General features: G+C 34.5%; 5 protein-coding genes across 9 annotated transcripts; 4 read left to right on the top strand and 1 right to left on the bottom strand.

The window, feature by feature from the left end:
- The first annotated feature begins 2,370 nt into the window (after window positions 1-2,370).
- Window positions 2,371-4,957, top strand: LOC107015656 (pentatricopeptide repeat-containing protein At3g22470, mitochondrial-like). Of its 2 annotated transcripts, XM_027916666.1 has the most exons (2): window positions 2,371-2,624; window positions 3,133-4,957. In XM_027916666.1, exons 1-2 carry the CDS (start codon window positions 2,599-2,601, stop codon window positions 4,421-4,423), a joined length of 1,317 nt encoding a protein of 438 aa, XP_027772467.1. In that variant the 5' UTR covers window positions 2,371-2,598; the 3' UTR covers window positions 4,424-4,957. The 2 variants fall into 2 exon arrangements, with proteins under 2 accessions (XP_027772467.1, XP_015071473.1); XM_015215987.2 differs by having other exon boundaries at window positions 2,371-4,957.
- A 161-nt stretch (window positions 4,958-5,118) lies between these two features.
- LOC107015657 (cytochrome P450 734A1) lies at window positions 5,119-8,819 on the top strand. The gene is made up of 4 exons (XM_015215988.2): window positions 5,119-6,286; window positions 7,177-7,421; window positions 7,547-7,895; window positions 8,294-8,819. Exons 1-4 carry the CDS (start codon window positions 5,804-5,806, stop codon window positions 8,705-8,707), a joined length of 1,491 nt encoding a protein of 496 aa, XP_015071474.1. The 5' UTR covers window positions 5,119-5,803; the 3' UTR covers window positions 8,708-8,819.
- A 1,439-nt stretch (window positions 8,820-10,258) lies between these two features.
- LOC107015684 (probable protein phosphatase 2C 55) lies at window positions 10,259-15,417 on the top strand. 4 transcript variants are annotated; one of them, XM_015216027.2, is made up of 7 exons: window positions 10,259-10,472; window positions 11,690-12,230; window positions 12,528-12,852; window positions 13,446-13,598; window positions 14,220-14,510; window positions 14,831-14,880; window positions 14,995-15,417. In XM_015216027.2, exons 2-6 carry the CDS (start codon window positions 11,836-11,838, stop codon window positions 14,846-14,848), a joined length of 1,182 nt encoding a protein of 393 aa, XP_015071513.1. In that variant the 5' UTR covers window positions 10,259-10,472; window positions 11,690-11,835; the 3' UTR covers window positions 14,849-14,880; window positions 14,995-15,417. The 4 variants fall into 4 exon arrangements, with proteins under 4 accessions (XP_015071513.1, XP_015071509.1, XP_015071510.1 ...); XM_015216023.2 differs by lacking the exons at window positions 14,831-14,880; window positions 14,995-15,417 and having other exon boundaries at window positions 14,220-14,778; XM_015216024.2 differs by lacking the exons at window positions 10,259-10,472; window positions 14,831-14,880; window positions 14,995-15,417 and adding an exon at window positions 10,539-10,558 and having other exon boundaries at window positions 14,220-14,778.
- Window positions 15,418-17,011: 1,594 nt separating this feature from the next.
- LOC107015600 (arabinosyltransferase RRA3-like) lies at window positions 17,012-19,651 on the top strand. The gene is made up of 2 exons (XM_015215922.2): window positions 17,012-17,534; window positions 18,307-19,651. Exons 1-2 carry the CDS (start codon window positions 17,364-17,366, stop codon window positions 19,420-19,422), a joined length of 1,287 nt encoding a protein of 428 aa, XP_015071408.1. The 5' UTR covers window positions 17,012-17,363; the 3' UTR covers window positions 19,423-19,651.
- A 3,008-nt stretch (window positions 19,652-22,659) lies between these two features.
- On the bottom strand, window positions 22,660-26,379 carry LOC107015724 (APO protein 4, mitochondrial). The gene is made up of 2 exons (XM_015216100.2): window positions 26,023-26,379; window positions 22,660-23,507 (listed from the first exon to the last, which is right to left on the bottom strand). The coding sequence occupies exons 1-2, from the start codon at window positions 26,337-26,339 to the stop codon at window positions 22,793-22,795; spliced, it is 1,032 nt and encodes a 343-aa protein (XP_015071586.1). The 5' UTR covers window positions 26,340-26,379; the 3' UTR covers window positions 22,660-22,792.
- Window positions 26,380-26,848: the final 469 nt, after the last annotated feature.

The raw sequence follows: 26,848 nt of genomic DNA, 5'->3' as shown, positions 1-26,848 counted from the left end.
CAACCCCCCAAGTCAAATCTTCAACTTAAATTTAATTAAAAGCTTTTGTAGACTACTGTAGTAGTTGACTGTTGGGCCACGTTAGAAATTAATGAAAAATGACAGACTCATAATTTATTAGGAAAATCAAAATATACAAACGAAATTCTGAAAAATTATGTATAAATACAAAATTTATGTATACGTATCATATTTGTATATGTTGAAGAAGAAGGAAGCTGATGATTTGAACATGTCCAACGAAATCGACTGACGTGTCTGCACCAAGTGTTGATGAAGAAGGAAGCTGACGATTGGAACATGTCAAAGGGAACAGTTCAACGAAGCTGACAGGCGAGTTTACATCATTGCTGAAGAATTAGAGTTGCACTAGGATTATAGGCAGTCTATGTTCTTCATTAACACTTGTTGCAGACACGTTAGTCATGTTCCTTTGACATGTTCCAATTATCAGCTTCCTTCTTTTTCAACAATATATTCGCAAACGAAATATACATACAGGAGAAGTATACCAACCATGGCCTCCATTGCAAATGGAACTATAAATATGGAGTGTAATTATCAAAACTATAGCTATAGAGTCTTAATATGTCTATTATGTTTGTTATTTCTATAATTTTTTCGTCGTTATTTCAACGGGTTCTAAAAATGGAAAAGAGTGAAAACTAGTTTTAAATATTTTGAAATTGAATTGATATGTTTGGTCAAAAGATATTATTATCGTTAATAATTTGATCCAAAAATATTTTTGTTAGAGCATTAATTATGTCTTTCTCAATTTTAATTTGGATTGGAAGGTGAGCATAACATTAAATGATGCACACTCTTGACTGTGCCCACCTGCAGTGACATCGACTGTTCAGTGATATAGATGAATAACAATGACTAATTAGTGACATTCCAGCTAATACAAAATTTCAAAAGTTTTTGCACATTTGCATATTTATATCGAATTATAATTATGTATAGTATACCACATGAATAACATATCCAAAGTAGTTTTATAAAATAGGGTGTTTTATGAAAGGAAGATATATACCATTTTATTTTTGTCTCTTTTGATAATTGATAAATCCTTAGTTCCAAAGAAATATTATCAAAATTGGATAACAAGTAAATATGACAACCAAATAGTAAGAGACAAACAATAAATACTACTCTCTCCTACTCTTCGTTTATTTTTAGTAGTTAGTTTTTGCTTTTCGAGAGTTAATTCGATTAATTTTTAAAACTAAATCATTTTATATTAAATCTGAATATTATAAATATAAAATTTTACATATTTAAAAACTATAGAAAAAATATTACAAACTGCAATATAATGAAAAATACTTCTTAAAAAATTTGTCAAAATTTAATTATGACAATTGAAAAGAACGAATGCAGTGCTACACATAAAATAATAGCAAACTTTTTTTTATTTTCGCCCGGTTTTCGAAGCCTACATAAACTAAATCTAGATCACGCATGCAGGGCCCATTCGAGGGTGATGCTTCCAACATGATTTTTTCCAAAGCTAAAACTAGAATCCAAGACCTCCAATGAAGGGTGAAACAATCACACCACTACACTACAACTCATGTTGGTGATTCCCTAGCTATCTACTAACCTTTTACTCATTGCATTTTTCTAATTTGAATTACATCTTTAGTAAGCTAAATTATATGTTGTTATCTAATCACCTTGTCATAATTTATTTTTCGAGGTATCTCCACCTTTCCTTGTGTTACATTCAACATATCAAACCTTTGTAATTGTGCATTTCACTTGTATCATATTCGAATCATTTCTATTTCAGTTTTTTCATTTAATTCGACCTAAAAATTACTCCATATTATCCTAAATAGGTTTATCCCTACATCTCTTTTCATAAATCATACATCTATCTCATCATTCTTATCATGAAATATCTACGTGAACAATGGGCTTTACGTAGGAGGATTGCATACCAGGCTTTTAACATGGAGATTGTTAAGGTGATCCATTAACTTTGACTAAAGCCCATTTGTTAAGTTTTTGAAAACTTTCTATTATCACATGTGAAATGTTTTTAAAAATAATATTTATATCTTATTAATATTAAAAGAATATATGTTTGTGAATAAAGTTACGATCCCTAAATATTTCACTTTTTTCACACCTTATTTGTAAGGAAATATAGAATATATTACTGTTGTAATTTGTTTTTTACAAATACTCTTAAAATTACTCTGTCAATTCAATGAGAAAAATATAACCTTAGGTAGATTTAAAGATAATCCTTTAAAGTTATTAGTAACCAAGAACATCAAATGCCTCTTGTATTTTACATTCGCGAATAACTTGTAAAATAATTAAATTAACTATAATATTTGTTATTTGAATCAAAAATAATTTTTAAAAGCATTAAAAAGAACCCCATCCCACCCCCACCAAGTGAGTCGTCTTCTCCAACTAGCCCTAACTCTTTTGCAGCAACACTCCAGCACACCCTCAAATGATCTTGAAAATGAAAACTATACACCTTCTCGGGCAAAGCCCAATCCCAAAAATTAGGTGTTCTGTAATTTGAGCTACTTTTAACCTTAGAGAAAACAGAGCAGCCATGCTCTTTCATTCATGGAGAAAATCTCTATGCAACAGAGGTAATTTCTTCCCTTTAATCCAACTGTTTGCTTTATCGCATGGCCATGTATCTATATTTCATTCTTGCGCTTCTGTTCCCTCTAAATATCCTTCGTTTCGCAAAAAGCCATCGGTTTGTAAGAAGCGTAAAGTTGTAATTTTTAGGGAATTCAAAGATGTGAATAGTCTAAACGACGCCGTTTGTGTTTTTCATCAATTGGTCCGTAAAGAACCAGTTCCTTCTGTTGTAGAGTTAGCAAAATTGTTAAGAGTAATGATTAATATGAAAGAATATTCTGTTGTTATTTCGTTTTTCGGAGAGATGAGGAAGTTAGGGATTCCCTTTGATGATTATATCTTGACTATTGTGATGAATTCTTTTTGCTTGCTGGGTTGTGCTGAAAATGGGTTTTCAATATTGGGTGTTTTTTTCAAGAGTGGTGTTCAGTTTAATGTGGTTACTTTCAGTACTCTTATGAGAGGTCTTTTTGAACAAAATAAGATTCAGGATGCTATGTGGTTGTTTAGGAAGCTGGTGAAAGAGAAAATTTGTAAGATGGATGAAGTTATGTTTGGTACAGTCATGAATGGGCTTTGTAAACAAGGGCATACTCAAACAGCTCTTAGTTTGTTGAGGATAATGGAGCAAGGGGATGCCAAACCTAACACAGTTGTGTATAGTATTGTTGTAGATGCACTTTGTAAAGACCAAATGGTAGGTGCTGCTTTCAATCTTTTCAATGAGATGAAGCGAAAAGGGATTACTCCGAATGTACATACGTATAGTTCACTGGTTGATGGTTTATGTAAGTTTGATCAGTGGGAAGAAGTTAGGCTGCTTTTGGATGAGATGACGCATCTTAATATTTTCCCGAATGTGCACACGTTTAGCATGTTGGTAGATGCATTTTGTAAAAAAGGGATGGTCGAAGATGCTGTGGAAGTGTTAAATGTAATGATCCAAAAAGGTGAACATCCTGATGTGGTTACCTTTAACGCTATAATGGAAGGGTATTGTTTGCGCGGTGAAATAGATGTAGCAAGGAGAGTTTTAGACTCTATGATTGATATTGGTGTCAAGTGTGACATCTTTAGTTACAATATTTTAGTGAATGGATATTGCAAGCAGAAGAAACTAGACGAGGCCATGCATTTATATTGTGAAATCTCGCAAAAGGGGTTGAAACCTGACATTGTTACGTATTCTACTATCTTGCAAGGCCTTTTTGAAGTTGGTAGAGTTGAGTGTTCTGAAAATTTATTTACTGAGATGCAAAATGCAGGTCATAGTCCTGACATTTACACTTGTGGCATTATGCTTCATGGTTATTTAAAAAATGGACATGTAGAAAGAGCAATGTCCCTCTTTCATAGGTGGGAAAAACAAAAAGAAGATGCTTATATTTTGATCTATAATAGGGGAAATGATGGATTTTTTAAAATTCAAAAGCTTGATAAAGCTCGTTCGATTTTTGATAAGCTTTATTCCGTAGGGTTGCATCCTGATGTTATAAGATACAATGTAACAGTAAATGGACTCTGTATTGAAGGTTTAGTAGATGAAGCCAAAGAGTTGCTAAGAAAAATGGAGGACAATAGGTGTTCGCCGGACAATGCCACTTCCAATCTTATAGTGAATGGACTTCTCAAGAGTAATAAAACTAATGAAGCAATGACCCTTTTGAAGGAAATCATCCAGAGAGGTTTCCCAGCTGATAGAGTCACGATGTCGTTGCTAATAGAACTACTCTTGTTAATAGGGGAAGGTCCTTTTTTGCTTAATATGATACCAGAACTTCATCTAAGAAATGAGAAATGAAGGTCTTAGTCCTAGATGACTATTATTTAGTTCTAGAGTTTGTGATGCAGCTTCAAACCTGTGTTTTGGTATCCTATGAGAAACTGGTATTGTCCCATGGATTTGTTTGAGCAATACTGGTTTTGAAGGAACCAAATGATCCACTTCTGCCTTCTTCCAAAAGTGACTTCCTCGCCAACATTCAAACTTAAATACACCACAAAGACGAGCCTTATGTCCAGAAGGTCCTAACGAACTTCTGAGCAATGTTCACAGACCTCTGAACTCCAGATCTAAGTGCTTCCCATGCCTTCAAGGTTTCTCTTCCCAACAACATCAAATCATCGTCAGACAAAGAGTCAGCTTGAAAAGGAGCACTTGAGGGCAAACTACTTCTGCATACAATATCTTCACTTGGAATAGCCCTGCCTGCAAGCACAGTTCACAACTGCTGGAATGCGATCATAATCAAATGTTTCTTGGTGATTGATTATATTCTGAAACACAGTTCACAAATGAAATGCCTCTACTGGCACTAGAATATCATTCAAGCTTCCTCTAATCCACTGATGAGCCTGATTTTTTAGCACGTCGCTGGTAACCATGACAAGTTTGTATCAAATGACAGTTCTCACCAATATATACTTCTGGACAGTATCTACAACAAAATAACCCTTTGGAGGTTAGAAAAAAGTCTCGGCCAGGTACCACCTTTCTTTAACTACCATTGAAAGAAGAAAATATAGTGCCAAATGCAATTGTATCAGATGATGGCTCTTTTTATTATAGCTAGATTTTAACACATAAAGATGCCAAAAAGAGCCAAATCAAATAAAAGCATTTACACAACAGATGATTCAACTGCTATATAAATTATCATTCTTGACCTTATTAGAGCAATATTCAACAGCAACGCCTCAATTTCCAAAGTTAATGTTGTCAGAAAAATATTAACAAATTGTTTCTATCTTAACCTACTTCACTCAATTTTACACTCCAAAAGCTACAACAACAACATACTCTAATATAAGAGCAGATAATGAAATGAAGGGATAATAATAATATTATTCAACAGATTCTTCAATTAAATTCTTTAATGAAATGAAGCCAAAAGGGCTAATAAATTTGGCAACCTCTACTAGAACGGCCAATGTGATTAGTGGATAATTAATCATAAATATGCTTAAATCCTACTGGACATGATTACTGATTATGCCTTTTTGTTTGATCTCTTCCGCCGGCTGACTTTTTAAAGTAGTTTAGTTTATTATCAACTCACTATTTGTTCATTTTTTCAACATCGATTCCCCAAATCACAATTTTAATCTCCTCCGCCGTGGAGCGCCACTTTTTCTCATTTCCCGGCTGCCGGAACCACCGGAAAACTGAAATTCTTCTCCGATGTATCTCACAGTTTTTACGATTTTGCTATTTCTTCCCGTAACGTTCCTTTTCAAGTTCATATACTCAGTGATTTACCTTCCATTGAAGTTCGAAAAACACTTCAGGAAGCAAGGAATCAGAGGTCCCGGCTACCGTTTGATCTACGGAAACACAGAGGAAATCAAACAGCAGATTAGTGAAGCTGAATCGAAATCAATTCCGTTCAATCACAACGTACTGCATCGAATTGCTCCTCATTACTACAACTGGTCCGCCATTTACGGGAAGACTTTTTTGTGGTGGTTCGGGTCGAAGCCCCGATTGGCTATTTCTGACCCGGATATAATTAAAGGGCTTTTCATGAATAAAGCAGTGGATAAAGTTGAATTTGATCCACAAACTAAGCAGTTGTTTGGACAAGGCCTTGTTGGTTTGCGAGGTGAACAATGGGCTTTACATAGGAAGATTGCAAACCAGGCTTTTAACATGGAGGTTGTTAAGGTGATCCATTTATCTTCACTAAAACCCATTTGGTTAAGTTTTTTTTTTGTCTTTTAGAGAAACAAAATGTCAATGAAGTTTTGCTGAAAATGCATTAAAAAAGAAAATTTACATAAATCTCACTAGTTTAGGCTCTAATTATTTAGATACATTCTAGTTTGCGATATGTATCATATTAGATTGTGGTGTGTTTAGAGAATAAATGAGGTCAAATTTGTTCTAGATACATTGTATCCAAATGGATTCACATGTATTTAGGATATACATAACAAATCTTGCTTGTCTGATTTACGGATTGAAAGGACCCAATAGCTTTAGCCTAGAAGCTGGATTGTTTTTCAAAAATCCACTTAATTTGTATAAATAATTTATCTAAAATAAATAAACTCAAAATTCTTGCCCCCTCACCCCTCTAACCATAAGATTCTATGTGTATTTTAGGCATGTTATATAAGTTTAGCTAACATATCAGAAATCTTATTCTTTTTTCTTTTGGATTGGGTATTTAATCAAAATTTGCCATATGAAAAATAGTGCGTAAAAAGCAATAACTTCTATAAACGTATAAATTTATTTTCCGAACACTAAGTCCTTCAAGAATAGGCTAGCTTTATCTCTCAATTACCTATCACGTGCTTTCCTCGATGAAATTTCAATGTGTATTTAGTTGTTAACTTGTCTTACATGACATTCGTGTATTGCCAACTCCATGGCATTATACCTTTCTTCCATCTGTTCATCATTGAGAATACTATTTTTACTTTGTATTGATTTCGAATTTGTATAACTAGAACTTGATCTTCTCATTGCTGTACTATAAAGTAGCACCTATACCTATACTTACAAGTCAAAATCTTTTTTTCTTTTACTAAAGTTTTGATGAATTGCAGGCTTGGGTACCGGATATTGTGACTAGTGTTATCAAGGCATTGAAGAAATGGGAAAAGGAAAATGAAGAGAAGGAAGAATTTGAAATAGATGTCTTCAAAGAATTGAATGATCTCTCAGCTGAGGTTATATCTAGAACAGCTTTTGGGAGTAGCTTTGAAGAGGGGAAACACATATTTGAGTTGCAAGAGCAACAAATATCTCTTACTTTGCAGGCAATACGAAGCGTCTACCTTCCTGGATTTAGGTAAGTGATCATATAAGCTTTGTTGTGTTGAACTAATTTGGCAATTGTGAAATGAGTATTTAAGCATGAATGCTTTAATTTATTCATCAATTTAATGGATAAGAGATCTGTTAATAAATTAACAGGTATTTGCCCACGAAAAATAACATGATGAGATGGAGAATAGAGAAAGAAACTCGAGAGTCAGTAAGGAGGCTGATTGAGAGTAGTAAAGGGAGAGAAAATTCTAAAAGTCTTCTTAGTTTGCTAATCTCTGCTAGTGAAGAAGAACACAGATTTGGGATGGAAGAAGTCATTAATGAATGCAAGACATTTTACTTTGCTGGGAAGGAAACTACTTCTGTCTTATTAACTTGGACACTTCTTCTTCTAGCATTGCATCAAGAGTGGCAAGATAAAGCTCGAGAAGAAGTTTTCCGAGTTTGTAAGGGTAACAACCTTCCAAGTGCAGAGAATCTGAATGATTTCAAGATTGTAAGTTCAATTCTTTTATCTATTTGTTCTGTTTCTCAACACATTAATTGAGGGTTGGCAACTCAACTCATGAGCTAGCTTTTGGGGTTCATTTGGGTTTAAGTTTCATTTCTTCTAACATGGTATCAAAGTCGCAGTCATCCCTATTATTGATTTATCCAACGTTTGGCTCCATGTTATGTTGTCTATGTTCCGAGTGGGCATAGTGTCCAATCAAGCATGCTATGTGTGTTGAGTGTCCCAACATTATTGCAGGAGTAAATGTTCTTTTGGTAATCCTCACCTCATGAGTTTACTTTTAGGATTGCATTAGGCTCATTGTCTATTTCACTTTTCAAGTGTTAGTTCCTAACGTTGGTGACATATTGCAAATTTTACTTGTGTTTGTTCTCTAATAGGTGACAATGATACTCAATGAGACATTGAGACTCTACCCACCGGTAGTCGCATTGACAAGAGGAACTTCTAAAGACATCAAGTTGGGAGACCTTGAAATTCCTGCGAATACTCAATTTTATGTGGCACTAGCTGCTGTGCATCATGACACTGAGATATGGGGGAAAGATGCACTGGAATTCAACCCTCAGAGATTTGTCGAGTCTCGTAAGCATTTGGCTTCATTTTTCCCTTTTGCATTAGGTCCAAGAGTTTGTGTTGGGCAAAACTTAGCCATGGTTGAAGCCAAAATCATCCTGGCAATGATAGTTAAGAATTTCTCCCTTGCATTATCACCTTCATATGTTCATGCTCCAACTATGCGTCTTACTTTACAGCCCCAGTATGGTGCTCCTGTCCTCTTTAGGAAGATTTAAGTTTAAATGTAGCTACTCTTCACTGAGTGATGAGTTTGTCCATCGTCGATATATCTTAGCTTCAATTATAAACAAGTTTGGATCAATTATATGAATCATTCATTCTGCTCTATTCATGTCCCATAATATCACTATTGTTTTTACATATTCATGTTTCTCTAACAAGTAAACCAATGCATATGCCATCCCAAGATTTTTGACGTGGGAGGCGACAGGTATCCCGTGGAATTAGCTTAACATTGATTTTTTAATTGTATTTTATAGTTTTTGTATTTTCTGTCTGTTCGCCTTTAACAGAATTTATTCTTGATTGAACCACAAGAACTTTGTTACTCACCCAAGTATAACAAATATGGAGATGACACTAAGGTTGGCATTAATCAATAGCTGTCTAGCTGCTCGAAAAGGAAAAAAAATAGCTCGATGTACTAAGTATTTCACACAAGTATTTCACACGCAAGATTGGGACATCAATCAATAGTTGTTTCAAACTTTTGAAATTTGAACTTTTGAAATTTGAACTACCAAACATAAAAACCCCATCCATGTGAGCATGATTCAAAGTTAGGTTAATTTTAACAAACTTAAGTGAGACATTTTTCTCTGACTATTAACAAAAAATATGGATAACATAACTACGCAACGATGATTAGAATATTATCGAGATTTATTGTAAGTAAAGAAATACCTTTATTGATAAGATATGTCTCTTTGATTATAGACAAACTTAATGTGTTTATATATAGTCGCAAAGATTCTTCAAGTCTCTCAAATTCAGAAGTGCATAATAAGTATTTCTAAAGTCAAATAATAATAATAAAAAAAAATAAAATACTCTAAAAATAAAATATAAAAGATATTTATAACATTTCTTCTATTTGAGAGGTAGCTAGGTGGACAAGTAAAATCAATCCAAGTTAAAAATAAGCTTCTTCGCTACGAAATAGTCAATTTCAAATATATTTTATTGCTAATAGACTCTTTTTTTTCTCTAAAGTAGTCCATTTTAAATAGATTTATGTGAAAATTTGAGAAGATTTTTTTTTATTCAAACACCATTACTTTAACTTGTACTTAAACTTTTTAAAAATTATTTAACGAGTATTTATAAATTACTAATGTTACAATTACAAAATAAATTAATTAAATTTATTATTATTTTAATAAATTTGTAATTAAAAATTATTTACCAAACGTTAAAAATTATTTAACGAGTATTTATAAATTACTAATGTTACAATTACAAAATAAATAAATTAAATTTATTATTATTTTAATAAATTTGTAATTAAAAATTATTTACCAAACGAGATTGGTGGCAGTACCTTTCCGTATTGGACGAATCAAGCAATTATAGTCGGTTCCCATATAAAATATTAACTTTAAGATGTTCATTTTTGTATTCATATTGAAAATGACCAAAATACCCTCCATATTCAATGACTGGTTGAGCATCAATTAACAGATTCGAGAAATGTGCGAGGACTGAAATCGTCATATTTACATTTCCTTTTATCTTGCCATATTATTTTCATAATCAATGGTTATTATTAATGACACCACAAATATAAAAGGATTTCCAATTTTTCTCAATTTTTTCAAATTTGGTAGACAAAGTCAGAAGTTTCCATTGGGTATATATAGGGTTTTGTTGGTGAAATGAAAAGTTTTTTGAGTTGAACATTTGAGCTCCAACTCAACAGAACTTATTTGAAGAAGATTTGAATTTTTTTGATTTTTTTTTGATTTTTTTTGGATTGAAAAGGTGCATTCTTGAAACCCTTTTTATTGTTTTGTTTTGTAGTATTGTGGCTTCCAAATTTTTTTTTCTGGGTGATTTGGATTGAAAAGGTGCTATCTTGAAACCCCTTTTATTGTTTTCTTTTGTTTTTGGGTGTTTTTGTTATTGAATGTTTGTTCGAAGTCGAATAAGAAATCTTAACTGTTTAGAATTAGAAATTTGGGATTTGATATTCAAACAGGAATAAATTTTCTATTTTTATAATTAAAGGGCTTTGATGTTTTGAGTTCTTGTGATTCTTCATAAGCTCGAATCACTGAAAATGTTCTGTTGTGAAACCCCTTTATTGTTTAAGAGACCTAAATTGTTTGAATGGAATTTATAATCAGATTCCTTTAGGAAATGATATGTCTAGGCTTTTTTTAGTCAAACTAGATTTCCTACAGATAGGGACGTTACGGCTATGTTTCCTGTAACGGAAAATTGTGGAGATTTATGAGATTCTGAATAAAATTATCTTTCCTTTAGTCTGTTTGGAGCTTTGATATGAGGTATCATATTCTGTGCTTTGATTCTTTATAAGGTATTGTGTTTATTTCTTCGATTTCTGTTATTATATGTTAGTTTCATGTAGTTGATTACAGTATTATTTTGGTGTAGTATTGCTCTGCTACTATCTGTTCTGTTATTTCTGTTGGCTGTTTTTATTTTGAGCTGAGTTTCTATTGGAAACAACCTTCTCTGAGGTAGAGGTCAGGTGTGTGTATGTCTTTCCCAGACCTCACTTTGCGGGACTACATTGAGTATGTTGGTGTTGTTGTTGTATTATTGTGTATGTTTGCTTTTCAATGAGGATGGCCGATTGAGTGACAAGCTTAGGCATTTATTTTATTTTCCCACTTCTATGGGTTCTAGGCTTCTAGTCAACTATATGTCTTTTTGGTGCAGATAATGGACTAGTTTTTTCATGTGGTTTTAGTTTGAAATTATTTTTTAGTAATTCTGGTCTTGAGCCGGGATGGTTCACAAGCATGGATTTTGGGTAACTACCCATCAAGGCCGAGATAGATGTGCTCACACTTTGTTTCTTAGAGAATTCTTGAGTTTTTTGCTTATTAAGATGGTACTGTAAGCAACCATTGTTTGACATGAAATATAGTGGATATAACAATGTCCTACCTATATCCTCTACTATATTTTTGTTACTTGTTCCTCCTAATATTGGTTACCCTGTTCTGCAGGTGGTTATGTTGTTTTCAAGCGAAGACCAAATTGATGCGTATTAACAGACGTTCTGGGAGTACTGATATTTCCTGTGTTCTGTGATACTGGTTGTGTTTCTCTTATAAACGAGTGCGAGCAAATTTGTTGTAGTTGATAAACCAATATGCCTAGTAATTATCTTTTTAGAGTAGGTGGTGCATTGAGGCAGGGAATTAGGAAATCCATTTCTGGGCAAGAAAGGGGGCTTCAATTGGTGGAGATTTTTTCTGAAGAGCGGTTGTTGTTGGGGAAGTCCTTCTGTTCTGTGCCATCTGCAAGATTGTCTGACCTGCATGTGTTTGTAAGGTCTGGAGCTTTTGCTGCAGCACAGACAAATTTGATTATAGTTAATCAAAGAAAGAATATTTCTGGGATCAGTGCTATTCCTTGTACATTTGGGCTCAAGGGTTTTCACAGTTCTTCAGCTGCATGTATCTCTGCTGGTGCTGCTCCTGATGTGTCCTTTGATAACTCTCTGCGTGAGGTACAACGTGCAAGTTCAGCAAATTCTTCTGAACAGTATGTCTCTCAACTTTGCTATGGGATTTAAGGTTTCATCCTGAAGTTTCTCAAGTTGACTTTTTTTTACTGGACAGACACTAGAATCCTTCACATCTCGTTGTCTTTTCTTAAGCTTATTTCTACGTCTATTACTTCCATTGCTGAGTGTGTAGATGCTAATTTGTTGCTTCACGTACTGCCAATTTATATGTAGCACCACAGAACTATCACTAAATGAGAGCATGCTATTGAGGTGTCAGCTTTGGAGTTCTACGAATTTGTACTTAGTAATTGGGTTCTACTGTCATATTTCAGGAAAATCCATATTGACAGAAGCCTGAAGCTTGATTCAGGATCGTCTTACCTGCCTCACCCTGATAAAGAAGAAAAAGGTGGAGAGGATGCTCATTTTATTTGCATTGATGAACAAGTAATTGGCATAGCTGATGGTGTTGGTGGATGGGCTGATGTTGGTGTTGATGCTGGAGAATACTCTCGAGAACTGATGGCAAACGCAGTAATGGCAATCCGCGAGGAACCAAAAGGTTCAGTAGATCCAGCCAGGGTCCTGGAGAAAGCTTATACACTCACAAGAGCCAAAGGGTCCTCAACTGCCTGCATTATTGCCCTTACAGATCAGGTATATAAGTAATTCTCTATCTACTATTCTTGGCCTTAGATGCATTACGAGAGAAATGATTTCCCAATTTAATATTTAGTACTTGACTACTTGTGCTTCAGCACCGGAATGTTATTAAGAGAATGGTTGTGGATTGGAGTTATCTGGTACTTATTTGTTAGTGGAACATGTTGGGGTTTCTGAAATAGAAGCAAGAAAATTTTATTGAGGAAACACATGGGTCCATCCATGATAACTTTTTGAGCTCTATACATGTGATAAAACCTTCCCTTTCAGGAATGTGGATACTACTTTCAGATGGACCAAAGATAAAAGTGACACTGCCTTTCTGGGACACAAGAGTAGCATGATGGAGTTCAGATATAAGACTAAACGGTTTTTAGTTGGTTCAGTTAGATGCTGAGATGTCCATTAATAATTAAGTTTCTTTTAGACAAAAAACTTTTGGACCTATTAGCCATTGTTTACAACCAGAATTAGGTATGGAGAAGTAGTTTAGCGAGTAAAATGGCGAAGAACTTAAAAAGATGTTAAGCTATTTAGAAGTTTATATCTTTATGTATGCTAAATTTATCATTTTTCTATCTTCTCAGGGTCTCCATGCCATTAACTTAGGAGATAGCGGATTTATGGTGATTAGAGATGGATGTACTGTTCTAAAATCCCCTGTGCAGCAGCATGATTTCAATTTTACATATCAGCTGGAGAGTGGTGGTACTGGCGGTGATTCACCAACTTCGGGGGAGGTCAGTTCTTGCTTTCCATAATCTGTCCTAGTAGACAAGTTACAACTCGAACAAATGGTTATTGAGACAAATCACAATCAATCAAATCACATTTTCAAGAAATGCGAAATATCTAAATCGTACAATTAAAGAATTTTTTCAATGATAAGAAAAATAAAAATTGTGAACTGGGGATTGGTTTATGATAAATAGTGATCATCAAATAATTGTTGAAAAATCCTGTTTGTATCTCAATCTTAATTCATCTTTCATTTTCCTCATTACACCTTATGAAAATAAAATTTTTCATTTTCTTCATTGAGCCGAATCTGGAGAGGTGCTTTCACACTCTGGAACATTGTCATTCTTTTTAATCAACTTATGTTAATACCCTTCTCACTCTCTCCTTTGTTTCTTGGATGAACTAACGTGCTCTTAGATGACCTAAATTTTGGATGATCTGACTGACAGTATTTTGCAATCTGACCTAATACTGTCCTGTGTTTATACCTAGTTTAATATTCTGTCAACTATAAATGTGGGTTGTTGTTGACTTATGACTGTCGCTTGAATTTTTCTTTCTCCCATTCAGTCGATCTGTAGTCTATCTCTATAAAACTGAATGGTTGGCTTCTGGTGCAGGTGTTTAAAATACCTGTTGCTCCAGGAGATGTCATCATTGCTGGAACTGATGGGTTGTTTGACAATTTGTATACCAGCGATATAACTGCAGTAGTGGTGCACGCTAGGAGAGCTCACTTACCACCTCAGGTTGTAGCTCAGAAGATAGCTGCATTGGCTCGGGAAAGAGCACTCGACAAAAACAGGCAATCCCCTTTCTCTGCTGCAGCCCAAGATGCTGGCATCCGTTTCTATGGTGGGAAGTTGGACGACGTAACAGTGGTGGTGTCTTACATAAGCAGTGACAAAAATGTACGAGGAAACTATACTCTGACCAACTGACATGTCAACTCATTATGTTCATTATTTGCTCGGTTCATTTTCCTGCCAGAAACACAAGTATCTCAGTCTTATCTTTTCACTATAGCCTCGGAGTTCAATCCTGGGAAGAATTTGTTGATTGAAAAAGGAGATAGTTGTTTAGTAGTGCACACTGTATGTTATCTGTGCAGAAGAATGAAAATAGCTCTTTGTCTAGTGTTTTGTCAAACTTTGTGCAGAGTATTGCTTTCAACCGGTAGATGGCACATGTTCTTCGCCACTGCGTACTTATTTTAATTTTTCTATGACAGGAGAAACTCACTTTCTGATTACCTTCTGAATCCGCTTGCACAATGAACAGGTACTCAACTTCCAAAATGTTAGAAGCTGATCTTTTGCTATATGTTACTTGTGTGCAGCTTCAAAACTCTCAAACAAGAAGGAACCTGATGCTTTTACTTTCTGTTGTATGCAGGAAAACTCCAACAGCTTGAAGATTTAGTTAGAGAGATTTTATACTATGTTGCTAAGACTCTTCAAAAATGTGTAGTGTGCGTGTTGGATTCTCCATATGTAGTGTACTTTTGAAGAATCTGACACTGCTTCAGCAACGTAAGTGAAGATTCTGCGCAACTTAGATTGTTGTATACCTATATCGACTAACAGTTTCGGTCTTTGTGAAATTCAAATTGCTTGGCTTGGCATGGCAGTCAGTTTTGGTGCTTGATGCAGAATGGATGAGTTCATGCGTAGCCATTTAAGTGTTTTTCCACATGTATATATTGTTCTTTTGGCAATTTACTGGTAATATTTTTGTACATTTTGGAATTGCCATTAAGGCTATACGAAACTTACAGCATATATCTTCATTCTTTATTGGAATTTTAATTTGTGTCAACCTTCTGAGTTTCTTTCGCCAACAGTTTCTTTTATCTCTACGAGGTAAAAGGGGTAATGTCTGTGTACACTTAGCTCTTTCTGTGCCCCATACGTGGAAATATATCGACTTCAATGACTTCCCTATTCATTAGGCCACATCTTATTGGGTTTCTTACATTTTTTTCTCTAATTATTACATAAATATTTAAGAAGTATGCAAAATACTTAAGAGGAAAAAACAGTCTACTTTTTTCAACTAGGAATATTTTCATAAAATATATAACCTTATAATTTCTTTTTTTAATGGACGTGAAAAGAACTAAAACTGAGAGAGTAATATTCATTCATATGAAACTAAATTATCATTGTTATGTATTTTTTGGAAATTTAAGTTTGACCTTTGATAGTATTTCATTTATGTGAAATTCCACTATCAAAAGATCATAATAATTATATAAAAAAAACTAGTACTAGAAGGCTGCCTAACTCTAAAAGCAGCCAGTACTAAAGACAACTGGCAAAATATGTACAACTTTTCTTTAATAAACTAATATAATTAGTCAAAACGATATAATTATCACATGATTTATAAGTGAGGAATTCAAATAGTTAAATTATATAATTAAACATATAATTGATACAAGTTGGTCTTAATTTCTAGCTCTTCCTAATTTTAGATAGCGTCATATAATATAGTTAGTCATAGTTTCAGAATTTATACAATAATATACTTCGTATAGTTTTATAAGTAGAGAATTTCAAAATTTATATGATAATTCTCTTTTTAGATTGTAATATTTAATTAAAAAAAGTGTCAATATGGCAATTAAATATGACCTAAATGGAAGCAACCACCTAAATGTGCTTTTTGAATAAGGAAATCTATTTAAAAAAATCAAAACCACCACCTAATCCTCAAATTTAGCAAATCATTTAATAATTTTCCATAACAACGTAATTAGAGAGTCATCTTAAATTAGAAATCTTTGACTTAAAAATATTTTATTCTTAAATTAAAATACTTTGACTTGAATTTGAATCAAATACTGAATGATGAAAAAATGTTGATTTATGCACATATTTCTTTTTTTTTTAACATCGTCACTTAATTTTTACTTATATTTTTTAAATTGTTTAAACGTACGTCTTGTAATTGGCCAAATATTTTAGGGCATTCGTCATTGGTGCCTCGATAAAAACCTTTTTTTATAAAAAAAAAATGCTATTTTAACCTATTTATTGAGCAAAATTCAAAAATAAATATCAATATTAATGACTTTCTAAGTAAATAGATTCAATATCAACATGATATTGTAATTTTTTCAGCTTATTTTACTTTTTGATTAGAATTGTAATTCAAATTCAAATAATTCAACGGAGGTGACCCTAAATGTCACTAAATAATTTTTTTAAAAAAAATTCTCCTAAATTAACTTATTGGAAGAGGACAATGCATGTACCTAAGACGAACTCAACTTCTTCTTAGGCCAGAAGATCACCAAAAAAACACCCAAAACTATAACATGACATGATAAATCACTCTCTATTTTACTTAAAAGTAAATTATTTTATAAATAGTTATTCCGATAAAAATAATTTTCCATTTTTATAAAACAGAGAATATTACAACTATTCAATTCACCTATACTCTGCTCCGCAAAACACCAAATATAAACCCAAATTGTATAAAATATTCTTACCACAACGGTGCCACTAACCACTGAGCCCCCCTTCCGACGACTCACTCACTTCTTACATACAAAAAAAATTTTCAAATACTTGGATTTATTTTCAATAATAATAATCAAAGATCACCAAGATCCAAACTTTTTTGCATCTTGGGCTTAAATCTTGAAGACCCATTTGAATTTTTTTGTTGTTTAATGTTTTGAGTAATCTTTACTTCATGTTATAGAAAAAGAAAGAGAAAAAAAGGGATATTTTGTCTTGAAAAGTGAAGAGAAAATGGCGGGTCGTAGGGAGAAGTATGGTCAATCTATAAGAGGATCTCGAATTGCTGGAGCAATTGCGATCGGAGTTTTATTGGGTTGTGTGTTTGCTTTCTTGTATCCTAATGGATTTTTTTCTCCCGATCCAAGGTCTCAAAGTCACCCTGTTTCTAAATCTAATCTTCAGGTGAGTTTTCAGTTAATTTGGGTTACTTATATAATGGGGTTGTGATAGAATTGTGTTATTTACTTGTATTGACATGTCTGGTTACTAGACTAAGAGCAAAGGTGGTGGGGTGTAAGGTCTGTGTACCTCTCCCAGACTCCATTTCCGTGGTTACAATGGGTATATTGTTGTTGTTGTTGTAGTAGACTAAGTAAGACCAAAGATGTAGTAAGGTGTGCGTACATCCTACCCTTCCAGTCTCCACTTGTGCGATTATATTCGGTGTGTTGTTGCTGTACTAGACTAAGAAAGAGCGAAGACGGGGCAAGGTGAGCATACATCCTACCGTCGCAGTCTCCAATTGAGGATTACACTGGGTGTGGTGTTGTTGTTGTTGTAGTTGTACTGAATAAGTAAGAGCAAAGGTTTATGTACATATTACCCTTCTCAGACCTCAATTATGGGATTACACTGGTTACGTCGGTATGTTGTTGTAAGAGCTTAGGGGAGTTTTGTTTTTCTTGAGGTTAATTAATGTAGTTGTTTCTTAGAGTTGTATTGTTACTCTGTCTTTGAATTGCATTTAGGTGGCGTGTATGAAGTTATTAGGAATTTAGTCAGCTGGTAGCCTTTGTTAGATTGCATGTGTATATCTTCATTTATATATAAAAGGACAAATGTTAATTATGGTTGTCGTTTTTATGTTAGAACTGGATATAACGTGTGGATGTTGCTTGATAAGTGTTGAATTATTTTTATAGCTCCTTAATTAGAGATTCAATTTGATTCCTAGGTTGACTCGCCCAACTGTGAATCCACGGAGGGGGTAAACATGATGAAATCTGAAAATAGGAAGTTGACTGAAAAGAATGCAGAGTTGCAAAAGCAGGTAAGAGAGCTAAATCAAAAGCTTCAGGCGGCTCAGCAGGGAAATGGTCGTACACAGGAGCAACTGGTGGTGTCGAGTCAACCTCAGAAAGCTGGACCTTTTGGAACTGTCAAAAGTTTGAGAACTAACCCTCCTGTTATGCCTGATGAGTCAGTGAACCCAAGATTAGCAAAGCTCTTGGCAGAGATTGCAGTTGGCAAAGAGGTCATAGTTGCACTTGCTAATTCAAATGTGAAATCCATGTTGGAGGTTTGGTTCAACAGTATTAAAAAAGTGGGTATTCCCAATTATCTGGTCGTGGCTTTAGATGATGCTATAGTGGAGTTCTGCAAGGAAAATGACGTCCCAGTTTATAAAAGGGACCCTGATGAGAATGTTGATTTTATTGGAAAAAGTGGAGGCAACCACGCTGTCTCAGGGTTGAAGTTCCGAATTTTGAGGGAGTTTTTGCAGCTTGGTTACGGTGTCCTCCTTTCTGATGTCGATATTGTGTATTTGCAAAATCCTTTTGATCATTTATATCGTGATTCAGATGTTGAATCAATGTCAGATGGTCACAATAATATGACAGCTTATGGTTATAATGATGTTTTTGATGAACCATCAATGGGTTGGGCTCGATATGCACATACAATGAGGATATGGGTTTATAATTCTGGTTTCTTTTATATTCGGCCAACAATTCCTTCAATCGAGCTCTTAGATCGGGTTGCTGATCGGCTTACTACTCAGCCAAATTCCTGGGACCAGGCAGTTTTCAATGAAGAGCTGGCTTTTCCATCACATCCTGGGTATATTGGCCTTTATGCTTCCAGGAGAACAATGGATATCTACCTGTTCATGAATAGCAAGGTCCTATTCAAGACTGTAAGAAAAGATGCTAATCTGAAGAAGTTGAAACCAGTTATAGTTCATGTAAACTATCACCCGGACAAATTTCCTAGAATGAAAGCAGTTGTTGAGTACTACGTCAATGGCAAGCAGGATGCTCTGGATGCATTCCCAGATGGTTCAGTATAGTAGCAGCTGCTAAAAATGGTCCTTCGATTGAGATCTAGGCCAGTGATATTCTATGTCTTGCTATTTGTCTTTTCATACAGGTAGGCTCAGTTGATTCCCCTTTTGGATCAATGTGTAATACCAACCTCTTTTTTGAGAACTCAATGTGTAATACCAACTTCTTATCAACTACATTCAGACTTGCATCTCTTTCACCACAGTAGTACTTCTATTTGAAAATTTTGCAGTATTTGTTCCTTTCTTATTTAGTGACTTGCTAATATGTAGCTTTCGTATTATATTTTTGGTTCATGTTGTCTCTTGAGTGACTACTGGAAGCACCGCGGGATTCTAGCAGCAAGGGCATTGAAGTAACGACTCTGTTTGCAAAAAGAAATAATCACCTTACAAGCCTATTTAGTTATCGTCCTTATTTAAAGTCATATAGCTATTATTTGATATTGTTCTTTTTATGATGCATAGACATTTTAGATGACTATTATTTAGTTTAGGTATTTTGGCATCTTAACTTCTTTTAGCACTAGAGTTTGTGATGCAGCTTCAACCCTGTGTTGTGGTATCCTATGACAAACTGGTACTGTCCCTTGCTGTTTGGCATGAGACTTCATGGATTTGTTTGAGCAATAGTTACAAATCACTTGGCCGGCGTTTGTAAAGGTTATTTCCTGATTAGGTACTTCAAAGTAGAACTTATATATGGATGTGTATATATATATATATATATATATATAACAAAAGTTTTTACTCAATTAGTGTGGTTTAGGGTGTTGCACCTGAATAAGTTTAGTGTTTGGTACTTAAATGCTGGTTGGTGTTGATTATATCGCGTACAATTGACTTACTATATTATGTATTACTATTATTTATACCACCTGCATCATGATATTGCTAATCGATTATCATGATCTCTTAACATATGCATCTTAGGTTGGTAGATTCACATTTTGTGGACAGTGAAATATGAAGTGTTGAGAGCATCATTTTCATTAAAATACTAGAAAAAGGGAGATGCCCGATACAGATACCAATATGAGGCCTGTTTTCGGAATTACGTAATACATGTTTCTGAGTTAACATAAGAAGAAAATAGTTAAGAAGTAGTTCTAGACTTCATAACTTAGTTGCTGTAACAGAATAGTCTTGGAGTGAAATAAGACTGGAAAAGGCAGAATGGATACTATAGGAGTTCATTCATATAGCTAATCTGAGATTGATATATACTCGGGTGATTCAGCAGTACTCTCTTCATGTGGAGTTTTAGGAGTTGTGCTGCCACTGTCATCACTACTATTGTCATTGCTTTCATCCTCTCTGCTCATGTCATCACCAGGATCAGCAATATCAGGAAGAGGACTACCAACAAGAGCAGCATAAGCAGCAGCAAAAGTATCATAATGAGCAGCAGCAGCAGCATCGTCTTTTTCAGCTTCAGCATCATCATTGTCTTTTTCAGCTTCAGTGTCATCATCGTCTTTTTCAGCATCATCATTTTCTTTTTCAGCTTCAGTGTCATCATCGTCTTTTTCAGGTTCAGCATCATCATCGTCTTTTTCAGTTTCAAAGGGTTTAAAGATCAGCTGAAAACGAGATCCATCTTGGACACTGTATTCACTAAGGGGTCTTTGATCATCATTCATTAAAAGATGATCATCACCTATGTCGAGTAGCAGGAGGATGCGATTAGCTGGAACATTTTCTTGATTGTGTATTGCTATCTTCAAATCTAACACTGTTGCATCGTCACCTACTTGGATGTGGAAGATTGTCCCCATCATAATCTCGACTACCACCTGCATTTTTTCTCTTGTTTGTGTTTATTGCTTGTTCTGAGGGTGATTTCCATGGATTATAAAGAAGGTTTTCACAGGAACTGCAATCTTGAGTCTTGCTATTTGCATTGCCTGAAAAATAGCATACTTGTGAGAACTCAACTCATGTAAGTTAAAGCAGGAGCATTTCATCTTCTTCATGTTACACTGTTGTATTGGTCAATATAGTTAGTTAACTTTACATGAATATTGACCAGAAATTATATCACAAATATCAAATGAGGTTATGTCAGACAGTCATTTTGTTGGCTGCAAAATTATGCAGTGGGAACTTCAATACAAAATGTGACGCTTTCAAGATACAATTGGAAAATTGTTGATATTAGGAGGCAGTCAATTATCATATTAAATTTTGTTATTTGGGCTTTACAAGTCTTGCTCTAAATGAATGGTGGTTAAACTTTTCAATTGGCATCAAGAGCTCAGATAACTTTGGGTTAGAAAAACAACCACCTTAGTCCTAACAGATTTAGCTGATAATAAATTTCCCATTTGTCACTCAACGACAGAAAGCCCACTAGCGAAACTGAACTGATTAGTGATGAAAGCAATTCCCGCGATATGACTTTCTTTTTAACTTTCTTTTTAACAAGTATTGAAACATGGCATAATTCGGAGCTGCCAAAGTACGCTCAGTCAATCCTACTTGACAACTTAAAACTTAACAGTACAAAACCTATTGCATTATACCGACAAAAGTTACTATAAGTATTAAAACATCTCAAGAGTTCAAAAGACACGACACTGGGTTGATACTATCTATTACAGAATGACTCTAAACTATGTGAGCCGTTGGACACTTGGAGGACACACTCAACCTGTAAAGATAGTTTCTTCGAAACAGAGATCCACCACTTCGATTTCACTGCAAATCACCTGCTTACAGATATCATGTTACATATCACCAGGAAGTATAGGAATCTGACACAGGATGACAATTTCCTTAGCCTAGTTAGGCTTCATCCTCACTCCACTAAAGCAGAGAGGAGTATCAAAAGTTATCTTGAAGAACAGTTGTTGTGAGACAATCAACTTAAAACTGCTTTCGCTCATAAAAAGTTTATGCATATTTAACTAAAAAATGCTTAATGATGCATAATCTATGCAATGGGAACTATATTGCCTGAGCAATGGTGTTCCTGACCATGAGGAGTACACTTTCTGCTGCATTTTCTCTTCCTTCTGCATCAATGTACTTCCTTTCGATTTTCTCTATTTGGATCTTGAAGAACCCAGAGACGGATTTAAGTGCCTAGTCAACCAAATATAATGCTCCATTGATGAGAATTGCTCAAGTATTACACAAGTAATTCTCCTGTGAATATCAACAAGATATTCCTGTCCTCATGAAATATTTTGGTGTTAGAGACGATTTTGAGCGCAACACAACCCCACCCAATCTTCATTCTATATCCAAGTTTTAGGGTTGCCTGAATAACAAAAGTAAGTTTGGCTTCAGAAGAATTAACCAATTTAGACCCACCTTGCGGTTGTTGTTTAAACTGCATTAATAAGAGCAGGAAAAGATCCCATCATTCCTTTCACAGAGACGGGGCTGATAGACCTTCAAGTTTCATCATGCAATGGTACTTGGAAGGAGCAATAATACCAGCCTTAGTACACAGATCAACAACAGCGGGAGCATGCCCATAATAATTCCGCCCGTCATCCAGAAGTAATGGAGGATCCTGGGGTCGGCGGTACCACACGGTTTTTGAAGGGACCAAATGATCCACTTCTGCCTTCTTCCAAAAGTGACTTCCTCGCCAACTTTCAAACTTAAATACACCACAAAGACGAGCCTTATGTCCAGAAGGCCCTATATGAACTTCTGAGCAATGTTCACAGACCTTTGCTGGATATACTAACAATAGCCTCTGAACTCCAGATCTAAGTGCTTCCCATGCCTTCAAGGTTTCTCTTCCCAACAACATCAAATCATCGCCAGACAAAGAGTCAGCTTGAAAAGGAACACTTGAGGGCAAACTACTTCCGCATACAATTTCTTCACTTGGAATAGCCCCTGCTTGCAAGCACAGTTCCACAACTGCTGGGATGCGATCATAATCAAATCTTTCTTGGTGATTGATTATATTCTGAAACATAGTTCGCAAATGAAATGCCTCTACTGGAACTAGAATATCATTCAAGCTTCCTCTAATCCACTCATGAGCCTGGTTCTTAGCGCGCCGCCGGTAACCGTGACAAGTTTGTATCAAATGACCATTCTCACCAATATATACTTCTGGACAGTATCTACAACAAAATAACTCTTTGGAGGTTAGAAAAAAGTATCGCCCAGGTACCACCTTTCGCTCACTACCATTGAAAGAAGAAAAATATTGTGCCAAATGCAATTGTATCGAATGATGGCTTTTTATAACTAGAATTCACACATAAAGATGCCAAAGAGAGCCAAATCAAATAAAAGCATTTACACAACAGATGATCCAACTGCTAAATAAATTATAATTCTTGACCTTATTAGAGCAACACTCAACACCAGTGCCTCAATTTCCAAAGCTAATATTGTCAGATAAATATTATGAAGAAACAAGTCGGACATGTCAGCTTTCCCTAACTTCTACTAAAAAGAGATGTGATAAACATGGGGATGGGCATCCCCAGGTATAACCAAATCTTCAGTTGTAGACATCGCAATACTTCGCTTAGTGCCTTCACTTTTTCTTGTTGTATAGATTTAATCCCTTTTTCGCATTTATCTTGCCATCTTGTTGTCTTGCGTTTACTCCGTTCTCTTTGTGCTGTCTTGCACTTACACTTGTACTTATTTAAAGGTTCAAATGCCCCCTTTTAATTTATTAAATCCAAAGCCTGAAAATATTTGAAGTACCTCTTGCTTCAACATCAATATATCAAATTCAAGCAGGTTACTTACCATACATCCCTACGCATACTTTCACCATACAAACCTTGTGATATCTTCTTTCAAAATTAAAATCTTCAACAAAATAACATATTTAACTAGTAAAATTGATTGACAAAACAGCGCAAGATTACACTAAACAGGTCTCCAATGAACTAAAAATCAAAAACTTTGAATTTACAAGTCAAATGCAAAATCTTGGCCTCATATGGACTCAGTTCTCCAGGTTCTTTTCACTATTTTGTTTCTCCAGCTACATAAGCTTTTTAGAAACCTACAATAACTAATTGTTTCTTTCTTAACCTACTTCACTCATATTTACACTCAAAAAGCTACAACAAAATACTCAATATAGCCACAGAGTAGGGTCAGCAAACCCTACCCCTACCTTACAGATATAGAGATTGTTTTTTCGATAAACCATCAGCTCAAGAAAAGCAGTCCAAAGCAGTCTAGAAAGAGAATGAACGGAAGTGAAGCATCACAAAGGCCAAAGCATACTAAGCAGTAACTACAGCGAAATTATACAATAATTGAAGAACAAGAATATCATATAGTAATAGAAGAGATCAAAGGACAAGAAACTAAACAATACTACAACTACAAGTACAGGCGGATAACAAGATAGCGCACCACTACCTACTAACCTTCTACCCAAACCCTTGTCGTCCACTACCTCATGTCTAAGGTCATGTCCACGATAAGCTGAAACTATGTCATGTTGTGTCTAAACACTCACAATGCTACATAATGTTCAATGCATCTCATTAATATTTGGCTATACCAACTTATTTCATTCAGAAGCAGACAAATTGTGTATGTCCATGAGGACCCACACAATCTCCAAAACCCAACCTATTAATGGCAAGCTTGCAATCAGTTACATTTTGACAAAAAATAAGAGCAGACAATGTTGTTATTAATGCTAAGAAATACATTATTAATTGTTTTGACCAAAATTAAGAGCAGATATAATTCTTATTATTTTTGAGATACTAATAATATTATTCAACAATATATAAATTCTTTTGACCAAAATTAATAGCAGATATAATTCTTATTATTTTTGAGATACTAATAATATTTTTTCGACAAATTCTTCAATAATGTATATGTTGCTATCTTTCATATTGTATAAATACATGTATAACATTAAGAGTTTATTATAGGAAAAAATACCCATAACCCTTGCTTACACTTTCTTCAAACTTGTGATGGCAAAGGGTACATTGATTTTCCTTGTTTTGGTTTGCTTGGTTTTTTGTACTTTCAGCCAAATGGTAAAATCTTTGGAGGTTGAAAAACAGAATCATTTGTATGATAAATCGGAATGTTCAACTGGTGAAGACTGTGTGGCCTATTGTAGAGATCATTTTCATTATGAAAGTTGTGGATGTGATGTGAGCAAACATTGTTGTTGCATTGCTCAACCACCACCTAATGCTTATTTATGATAATTCACTTTCAATTGTTCTTATTTATGATAACAAGAATGCTTACATAAGCTCTGAAAATTTCTTCTTTACTGTATTCCTTATCATATAAAGATGTAACTTTTATCACATTGATAAGAAAAGATGGCAACTGATAGTACTTTCGTTATACTTTTTGAATATCTAAACTTCCATTTTAAAATATCGAATCAAGGTAATCTAGTTTAACTTTGAAGATAAGTCAAATTTACTCTCCAAAATGCAACATCACACAACTATAAAGTATAGAATCAGAAAAGTACCTTCATGGAGTAATTTCTAAATCGCACAATTACGCATAAAAAAAACTACCCTTAGATCTAATTCAATAAAGATAACAGCTTTAACACAAATCTCTGCCCAAAACTTGTTAATTTTTCCAAAAAGAAAAAGGAAAAGGGGACGAAATTACTTGCATGCCCAAGTTGGGAAACGTTGCATTAATGCGGAAACTCCATGGTAGAGTATGGTTCGAGCCTTAAAGACGCCTTCAGCAACAGGAACCATGGATTTTACTGGATAATCTTTCGCCCGATCCTCAATCCTTTTCAGAATCATTGGCCTTAGCTTCCTCAAATCTACTTTCGGTTTCGAACTGAAGAATCTATAATACTCCATCGTCACTTTGTAAATCATCTTCGTTTGCTGCCATAGCTGACGATTTCTTAAAGCCATCGCAGCTCCGAGCTCAACATCGGAGAGAAGAAGAACGAGAGACTTCACTGACATACCTTAGCTTATGTGGGCTTGTATGAGGAAAGAGGCCCAACCGTGTTATGATGGGCCTCTGAATTATGTGAGAGCCCAGCCTTTTGGATCTTCACCCGACCAAAATTATTGTTTACTTTTTTTTTCAAGTCTACAAAAAATATCATGTATTCGGGAGTTAATTATATCATATCCCGAAAGTTTTTCGATTACAGAAATTTCAGAATTTTTAGTGCTCTCAGACATATTCTTGATTTTGTCCAATATATTGCAAATAATATATATCTGAGAGGAATCAGAAATTCAGGATGTATTTAAGAGGGGATAGAAATGTATTCGAGAAGAAGTTTTTGTAATCCTTTAATATTTTAGTGAATTTTAGAAATTGAGATATTTTAAATCGTGTATTTATATAATTTTTTGTTTAAATAATCCATATATATTATACAAGAAATGATTTTTCTTTCTAAAGCTTAAACAAGTTTGAAAACTTTCAAATTTCTTTAGCTTTCCAAAATGTGCATGTGCCA

The sequence above is a fragment of the Solanum pennellii genome, chromosome 4 (assembly GCF_001406875.1).
Source record: "Solanum pennellii chromosome 4, SPENNV200".
Classification (NCBI taxonomy): Eukaryota; Viridiplantae; Streptophyta; class Magnoliopsida; order Solanales; family Solanaceae; genus Solanum; species Solanum pennellii.
This window is presented reverse-complemented; position numbering and strand designations above follow the sequence as displayed.